At 38.6% G+C, this 9,605-nt stretch overlaps 3 protein-coding genes across 3 annotated transcripts in view; 1 reads left to right on the plus strand and 2 right to left on the minus strand.

The window, feature by feature from the left end:
* The window catches only part of LOC106878259 (demethylmenaquinone methyltransferase), an 8,981-nt gene extending 5,076 nt beyond the window's left edge, over nucleotides 1-3,905 (minus strand). The window contains exons 1-3 of the mRNA XM_014927432.2: nucleotides 3,636-3,905; nucleotides 1,230-1,423; nucleotides 637-772 (exon numbers count right to left, since the gene is read on the minus strand). Of these exons, the coding sequence (XP_014782918.1) occupies nucleotides 637-772; nucleotides 1,230-1,298 (205 nt within the window). The 5' untranslated portion in view covers nucleotides 1,299-1,423; nucleotides 3,636-3,905. The remainder of the gene's footprint in view (nucleotides 1-636; nucleotides 773-1,229; nucleotides 1,424-3,635) is intronic.
* The window catches only part of LOC106878260 (zinc finger protein 271-like), a 29,000-nt gene that overhangs the window by 8,043 nt on the left and 11,352 nt on the right, over nucleotides 1-9,605 (plus strand). The window lies entirely within an intron of this gene.
* The window catches only part of LOC106878257 (zinc finger protein 708), a 10,875-nt gene continuing 2,658 nt past the window's right edge, over nucleotides 1,389-9,605 (minus strand). Inside the window, exons 5-6 of the mRNA XM_052977843.1 lie at nucleotides 6,604-6,742; nucleotides 1,389-1,423 (exon numbers count right to left, since the gene is read on the minus strand). Of these exons, the coding sequence (XP_052833803.1) occupies nucleotides 1,389-1,423; nucleotides 6,604-6,742 (174 nt within the window). The remainder of the gene's footprint in view (nucleotides 1,424-6,603; nucleotides 6,743-9,605) is intronic.

The raw sequence follows: 9,605 nt of genomic DNA on the forward strand, positions 1-9,605 counted from the left end.
GTGGCCGTTTTCGTGCGGGTGACACGTAAAAGCACCCACTACACTCTCTGAGTGGTTGGCGTTAGGAAGGGCATCCAGCTGTAGAAACTCTGCCAAATCAGATTGGAGCCTGGTGTTGCCATCCGGTTTCACCAGTCCTCAGTCAAATCGTCCAACCCATGCTAAGCATGGAAAGCGGACGTTAAACGATGATGATGATGATGACTACAAAAGCATCACAAAACTGTCAGTCAGAGCTTCACGTTTCCGTTTGTCGGACAATTGTGATCTAGTCTTGACCCAACTGTTTGATGAGTGGAAACGTGAAGCTCTGAGTAACAGTTTTGTGGTGTTTTTGCAGCTTTAATAAAAATAGGTGTGTGTGTGTGTGTATACACATAAATATTTACATATATATAGTAGATGTCAAGACTGTGATGGTAGTGACAGTGGTGTATGATGGTGGTCAGGCTTCTTTCAGTTTCCATCTACAAAATCCACTCTCAAGGCTTTGGTTGGTCGGGGGTTATAGCAGAAGACACATGTATAAAAGTGCCAAACATTGGAACTGAACCTGAAACCATGTGGTTGGGAAGCAAACTTTCCAACTATTCAATCATAAATACCTTAATACAATAATTTTTTTATCCAAATTACCTTTGATCTTCTGATAGGCTGCTTCTAGACCCAAGCCAGGGCCAAAACCAACTTCAAGAACATAATAGTCAGGTTTAATGTTACAATGTTCAACTGCAGCTATTTCTACTTTTCCATTTATCCTCAGGAGAAAGTGCTGAAAAATATTCAGAAATTAATAATATTAGATTCTTACTTACTTGTACTTGTGCAGCTACTCACTTGGAGTTGGTTGAGTTCACTCCAACCAATGAGATCACCACATCTCTCACCATTGTTGACCACATCCAAGGAAATTTGCCAAATGCCCCACTGGGTGAGCAAGCATGTCAGATAACAAAGGCATTGTAAACCATACTCGTCATTTGCTGTTGCGGTGTAGAATTCATGTTCAAAGTTTCAAGTGAGAATACAAGTTCACATGTGGCCCCTTGGTTACATGCATACACACTTTGGGATAGTGTGATCCATAGCGGCTCATCTTGCAATCGATTGCCAACCATTGCAGATGATTCACTAGCCAAGTCACCTCCTCTCCACCTTACCTCTTGGATGCATCACAAAACTATAATAATAATAATAATAATAATAATAATAATAATAATAATGCAAACCTTAACGAATCTTCCGGCAATGGATTTTTGTGGTAGACGCAAATTTTTGGCAAATGTAGTTAGAAGCATTTTGAAGTTCTAGAATTGATAGCTACTGTGATTTCTTGTTCAATAGCTTTCCAAGAGATGCAAATGTTTCCAAGAAACGAGGGCTCCAAATTAAATAACAGTCTCTGGAATTGCTGGGTTACTTGCTATGGAAAAGAACATGTTTGTGTAGAACAGTGTGAAAAAGATAAACACATAACGGCAATATAAACATTATAAGTTTTAACATCATCATCATTATTTTAACATCCATTTTCTCATACTTTCATAGGTTGGACTGAATTTATTGGGACATATTTTCTATAGTTGGATGCCCTTCCTTTAACCTACCTCTTCTCAAGACCAAACATGTTTTCATTGACGATTGGAAAGAAACGATACTGCTTGCATAGTGGTAATATTTGCTGACAACTATTATGTCATGTCAAGACAATGAGACAGTAAGAAACACAAACATTCATATATATATATATATATTAGTTTATGTATATCATCATCATCGTTTAACGTCCGCTTTCCATGCTAGCATGGGTTGGACGATTTGACTGAGGACTGGTGAAACCGGATGGCAACACCAGGCTCCAGTCTGATTTGGCAGAGTTTCTACAGCTGGATGCCCTTCCTAACGCCAACCACTCAGAGAGTGTAGTGGGTGCTTTTACGTGTCACCCGCACGAAAACGGCCACGCTCGAAATGGTGTCTTTTATGTGCCACCCGCACAAGCCAGTCCAGGGGCACTGGCAACGATCTCGCTCGAAAATCCTACAGGAGCCAGTCAGGCGGTACTGGCAACGGCCACGCTCAAAATGGTGCATCTCATGTGCCACCCGCACAAGAACCAGTCCAGGGGCACTGATTAATATTATCTCAGTTTAAAAAAACCTTCGACAATGTAAATATGTTAATAGTTACCATGGGTAGCAAAAATTACACAAAAAACCAGGATATCACACCCGTTTTATAGGTAGCGATACTAAGTTGAAGTGATGAATTTTGAGTAGATATGAATAATAATAATAAATGGAGCATGCGTTTTGCTCCATTTATTGTTATTATTCATATATATATATATATATATACTCTTTACTCTTTTACTTGTTTCAGTCATGTGACTGCGGCCATGCTGGAGCACCTCCTTTAATCGAGCAAATCGACCCCCAACGGCCTGGATAGCCACCCTTGCTAGCTATGCAGATGATACAAAAGTCTCGCAGAAAATACAGAACTCTGGCGATGTTGCACGTCTGCAGTAGGAGTTAGACTCAATTTACAGATGGGCTGAGGATAACAATATGCAGTTTAATGCTGAAAAATTCCAAGCCCTGCGCCTCCAGCGTCCAAAACTGAATATGAAACTTACAAGATGCACTGGTCCACAGGGAATTACAATACTAGAGCCTAAATCAGTGAGGGACCTGGGCATCGACATGAGTGATGATACCTCTTTGCAAGTGCACATTACCTGGATGGTGACAAAGTGCAGAAGACTGGCTGGATGGATCCTGAGAACATTCAGAACCAGAGAACAGGAAACCATGATAGTCCTCTGGAGGACATTCGTCTTCAGCCGCCTGGATTACTGCTCACAGCTGTGGTCACCCACCAGTCTGAAATTAACAGCAGACCTTGAGGCAATCCAGAGAAGATTCACAAAGAAGATTGTCTCTTTGCAACTGCTCAGCTACTGGGAAAGGCTGAAACAGCTAAGACTCTACTCCCTGGAGAGAAGGCGGGAGAGGTATGCAGTAATATACATCTGGAAGATCCTGGAAGGAATTGTGCCAAATTTTGGCATTGAAAGCTACACCAATGCTAGAACGGGATGACACTGCACAGTGCTAAAGATCCCATCAATGCCATCGCGCTTCAGGACCAGTTACTGCAACAGCCTGGGTTTCAGGGGCCCACAGCTTTTTAATATTCTCCCAAAGAACCTGAGGAACCTGCACAAAGTGGATGTAGGTGTTTTCAAATCAAGGGTGGACCTCTTCCTGTTGAGAGTCCCAGATGAACCTACCTCACGGCGAGAGATGCAAATGAGGGTAGCTACATCAAACTCCATTCTTCACCAAGTGACACATATTAGAGGAGGCGCTCAGTAATAAAAGTGTAGCAAACGGCAGTGCTCCAGCATGGCCACAGCTCCGAGCTGAAACTACAACAACAACAACAACAAAAAAGAAGCAACAAAACAGTTGCGTAGTCAAAGTAAATTTTTTTTTTTTTAACATTTAACAGCAAGGGAGTTCTTTGGCAAGTTCTTTTCTTTCTTCTTTATTTTTCTTTTGAATCATTTACATTTAACGGCAACAAAGTTCTCTTCAAATATTTAATAACCCAAAAATTCTTTCATTTACCTTTGTGAACTTCCACAATCCTGGCTAGCAGCAGCATCAACTTCCCACTACATCAACTTGCCAATTCCTTCCAATCGTCCGTGTTTCTCCCGCTTTGTCTGTCTCTCTGCCCCTGTCTATCTTTGTCCTCGCAACTGAGAGCTACCTGTATATATTAGGTCATCCAGTGAGAAAGTTAGGTATACCGTACGTGACAGTGTGTGTTTTCATTCGAAACATTGTCTTTTTAATCTCTCTGTGACCGTAAAGAACAAGAGATCATGTACCTTCAGTCATAAACAACCGTGCTTCTTGACAAAACAATGGAAATACCGCTGGCCTGAACAACTAGAGAACCGTTTCGAACCCAGCTAATGTTTTTTTTATATTTTGTGTTCGTAACAATATGTATGTAACATTATTTACATTATTTACATTTGACGGATATTTGTCCTCATATTGTTTGTTGTTAACACAACGTTTCGGCTGATATACCCTCCAGCCTTCATCAGGTGTCACGGGCATATGGCGTAGTGGTTAAGAGCGCAGGCTACTAACCCCAAGGTTCCGAGTTCGATTCACGGCAGCGACCTGATTAATAATAGTAATAATAATAATAATAACATAATAATAGTAACATCGTTAGGAATGAGAACCCAGGTTCGAAATTTCCCCAAGACACCTGACGAAGGCTGGAGGGTATATCAGCCGAAACGTGTTAACAACAAACAAGATGAGGACAAATATCCGTCAAATGTAAATAATGTTAATAATTCCTCATCTCTTAAATATAGAACTGTAATATGTATGTATGTATATATATATATATATATATATATATATATGTATGTATGTGTGTGTGTGTTTGTATATATATATATATATATATATATAGCAAAATCCAAAGTCATAGTAAGTAGGAAGGCAGACAAGTCACAAACCCCCTCAGGTAGATGGCCCTGCTCAATCTGTAGAAAAGGTGTAGGTAGAAACTCCATAAGGTGCACCCAGTATAAGCTTTGGACTTACAAAAGGTGCAGCAGCATCAAAAGAAGGTTAACAGAGAAACTATCCTTTGTATGTGGGAGATGCACAGGCGTAATAAATGCTGGGCAGGTGCAGAAAATAGACTCCATCAACTGCCAGGGAAGCAGGCTAGAGGTAGGAGATAGATTTTGGTATCTAGGCAACCAGGTTAGTAGTGGAGGTGGATGTTCTGTGAGCGTAGTTGTGAGAATAAGATTAGGTTAGGCAAAATTCAGAGAGCTCCTACGCCTGCTAGCAGCAAAGGGCCTCTCTCAGAGCGAAAGGCAAATTGTTTGATGTCTGTGTGCGGACAGCAATGCTACATAGCAGTGAAACATGGGCTTCAACAGTCAAGGACATGCATAGGCTTGAAAGAAATGAAGCTGGTATGCTTTGTTGGATGTGCAATGTCAGTGTGCATGTTCCACAGAGTGTAAGCATCTTGAAAGTAAACTTAGGCATAAGAGGAACCAGATGTAGTGTGCAAGAGAAGCAACTGCACTGGTATGGTTATGTGATGCATAAGGACGAGGACAGCTGTATAAAGAAGTGCCGATCATTAACTGTGGAGGGAACCTGTGTTAGAGGTAGACCCAGGAAGACATGGGACAAGGTGATGAAGCATGATCTTTAAAACTTGAACCTCACAGAGACAATGACTAGTGACCGAGACCTTTGGCGATATGCTCTGCTTAAGAGGATCCATCAAGTCAAGTGCACCCATGCTGGTGGTACATAAGAAAATCATCAAGTGTTGGGCCTCTTGGAGGCAAAGTGGCTGAGTTCCTTTTGAGAAGAAACTGGAGAAGGCACTTGCTCTTGGACAGTAAGGTTCCTCAATTATCCCTAGAGGTCATCTCATATTGGGAGAGCTACATCTCTATCAACTCCACCATTTTTTAGCCTTTTTATACTATGTATATGTCCCTTCCTTTTCATTGTATTTTGTGTATATTTACATTTTTGATTTATTAATTTTTTAAATAACTATTTTATCATTACATGTAAACACCCACACTTCTAAGCTGTATTTGTTTTACTTTCAACACAATCTCAAACCAAGTGACTTACCTGGCAAGTATACCTCCTATTTACATAATTTGGATCCAATATTTAGCAAGATGTCACCATATGCAATCAGAACTTTAGTTAGAATATATAATGATGATTCCGTGACAACTAATTTTTTTTTTGCTAAACCACATAGCTTTATCTATTTCTCTGTAATTTTGTAACATGTCTTATCTTATGAGATTTCAGCTTATCTTATTATTTATAACCTTACACATCAAAACTTCTCTATTCATTTTATATTTTATTTTTATTTTTTTTATTTTAAATTTATTGGTAGGAGAAGAGTAAAACTTGCTTAAGCCGTGTAAAAAAATAGAAAAAAACTGTTATTGTTATATACAATTATATACTAGTTGCAAAAGAAACACCTCTCACTACTTCTTTTATATTATTTTTATCTTTGACTTAATCCAGATTATTTTTCAGATATCTAATGTTTAAACATAAGAAATCATGATTCTGCATGTGTGTGTGTGTGTAGATAGATATATATATAATTAAAAAGTAATGTAATAATACATTTATGGCAGATATATCATAAACAATTAACAATTATTTATGAATATATGACCAAACATGTTATCATAAAATACATAGAAAAATGTGTTTATAATTATGAACAAGTCACAATTAGAACTAAGAGGGTTTCAAAAACCCTTACATGTTTAGAAATAGCAGTCAAAAACCACTATAAAGCCACTCTTATCACTCACAGTTGTATGGCTTCTCTCCTGTACGAATATGTTTATATCTAAATATGTGATGTCTCTGAGAGAATGACTATGCTTGTGAGAAGAAAAATTACTACTTTGAAAGAATGATTTACCACAGATATCACAGGGGTATGGTTTTTCTCCAGTGTGAGAACGTTTGTGAGAAGCTAAACAACCTGTCTCAGAAAATGATTTACCACAGATATCACAGGGATATGGCTTTTCTTCTGTATGAATACGATGGTGTTTAGTTAAACTATCACATTGAGAGAAAGATTTACCACAGACATCACAGTGATATGGTGTCTCTCCTGTCTGCGGGTGACATGACATATAAAATCCACAACTTAAAAATAAAAGGATGTCTTCTATCAATTTTTATCTATAGGAATATTTTCCTGAAGAGACAAATGAGACCCTTAATAGGTTCCTAACACTGAAATAGCAATAGAAAATTCATCATCATCATCATCATTGTTTAACGTCCGCTTTCCATGCTGGCATGGGTTGGACATTTTGACTGAGGACTGGCGAACCGAATGGCTGCACCAGGCTCCAATCTGATCTGGCAGAGTTTCTACAGCTGGATGCCCTTCCTAACGCCAACCACTCCAAGAGTGTAGTGGGTACTTTTACGTTCCCCCAGCACAAGGGCCAGTCAGGCGGTACTGGCCATGCTCAAAATGTCTTTTATGTACCACCTGCACAGAAGCCAGTCCAGTGGCACTGGCAATGTTATTTTTCATGTGCCACCAGCACAAGTGCCAGTAAGGTGACACTGGTAACGATCACACTCGAATGGTGCTTTTTGTGTGCCATCGGCATGGGAGCCAGTCAGTGGCCCTCACAATGATCACGCTCGGATGGTGCTTTTAACATTGTGGATTTTATACGTCATGTCACCCGCAGATAGCATTTATTGTGAGGAGATACAATATGAATGATAATAGTGGCTTTAGTGTAGTTTTTGACTGCTATTTCTAAACATGTAAGGGTTTTTGAAACCCTTTTAGTTATAATTGTGACTTGTTCATATTATAAACACTCTTCTTCACATATATATATATAACAAGTTGAAAGAAACGAGAAGTCAAAGGAATTAAACTTCTACATTAATTTATTATATACATTTTTGGCATTTATAATACATTTAGAAATAAAGTCATTTCGTTGTAGCGAATTACAACTTATATTTTATACTAACTAATCTTTCATTTTAGTTCACGATTCAATATTGTCGGATTTGAGTATTGAACATGGCATAAATATTAGCCAATACTCAAGAGGGTGAGTGTCGTGGATTTGAGTGGCATCCAACGATCACTGGAGAGTTTGCCGAAAATCAGGGTTTTTATAACTACTTCCTAGAACCATACCCCGTGAAAAACTTCTTCAACGAAGTTCAGAATTCATATATGGGCAGTAATTTTTAACCAATGAGAAATCGATAATTTCTCATGTTCGGGCAAACGAACTTACGTTCTCTCTCCGCCTCTAATGAGTTTGCTACACTTCTATTCCTCCGGATTCATGTCTTTGAACCTTTACTTATTTGGCCTTTCTTTGACTCCATTATTGTTCTGTCTCTTTTTCTCTTCGTTGCTGCCCATTTGGCTCTCTGTTCTTGTTTTTCTTCTGTTCGCCCCGTTATTGATATGTAACTCTTGTGTTTGCAGGTCCTTTCCTTGTCTTTGTACACAGCCCATTTTTCGGGGTTTGTTTTTGCGAAGTTCTTGATATATCTAGAGGTATGACACAAAGTGTCTACTGCCTGAGAACTACCTTTCTCTGTTGTTTTTTCAAGAGGCAACTTTCTCTGGTGAAGTCTGGATGTTTTCTAGTCAAACAAAATAACAAGATGATCCATCTCAGTTTGGCTTTAGTCTCTCATATTAGCCTCTTAGATCAGTCTCTCATACAGCTGGAGAACAACACCATCAGCAACACAGATGTGAGGAAGAAGCATGAGTTAGTATCTACATATATAATGCAGAAGTGAAGCAAAAGCATGCAGAAGTGGGTACAAAGATGAGTAAGATAGTAAGCAGCTAGTTAGTTTCACACACAAGCCCACAACCAAGGTCTGTAAAATACAGAATAAGAAAATGTGTATAGTATGTGCCAGAAGCATAGTTTAATGCACACATACATACACAGAATGGCCAATATTCTTAATTATTTGTGGATGTTAAAAACATGTCCTTTCCTAAACGAGAAGATCAAGATTTATTGGCAGCCTTGTGAATACCAATAACAATTGTTGTAGATGAGCTGTGCCTTTCTAAAAATTCTTTCCAATAAGATACATATATTTAAGCAAAAATATGCCATCCAGTGCTGTGTTCTTGGCAACAGAAGAGCAATGTCTAGATGACCTTAATTTTAGATGAAGATCACCATAAAGATGTTTAGTAAACAACTCAAAAAACAGAAAATAGACATCATTCATGTATTGATATTATCAAAACACCATCCCACATAAAATATAAAATTAAGATAGCATGCTATAGTAGGTTTACACAATACAGATTCCCAATATATTAAACAGCCATTCAGGGAAGGACATTTTTTAACCAGAACAAATCTTTACAAAAATGTGATTGCTCCTCAAATGTTTCCTTGTGGGGTTCTTAGTTGGGGACACATACAAACATGATATGAAATAAGTTTGAATTATAGCATGAAATGTGGTGACCAGCTTCACAATAATACTCTGTTCAGGAAAGGATATTTTTTAACAAACAACTTAACACAACAATTGAATTTACAGTTTTTTAACATGTTGGTACTAAAAGGCACAACTTAAATGTATTTGCCTTCCAATGTAGAAGCAATGACATGTTTTATTGTAGAAATACTTACTCTTTTACTCGTTTCAGTCTTTTGACTGTGGCCATGCTGGAGCACCGCCTTTTAGTCGAGCAAATCGACCCCAGGACTTATTCTTTAGAAGCCTAGTACTTATTCTATCGATCTCTTTTGCCGAACCGCTAAGTTACGGGGACATAAACACACCAGCATCTGTTGTCAAGCGATGTTGGGGGGACAAACACAAACACATACAAACATACACACACACACATCATCATCATCATCATCATCGTTTAACGTCCGCTTTCCATGCTAGCATGGGTTGGACGATTTGACTGAGGACTGGTGAAACCGGATGGCAACACCA

The sequence above is a fragment of the Octopus bimaculoides genome, chromosome 29 (genome assembly GCF_001194135.2).
Source record: "Octopus bimaculoides isolate UCB-OBI-ISO-001 chromosome 29, ASM119413v2, whole genome shotgun sequence".
NCBI lineage: Eukaryota > Metazoa > Mollusca > Cephalopoda > Octopoda > Octopodidae > Octopus > Octopus bimaculoides.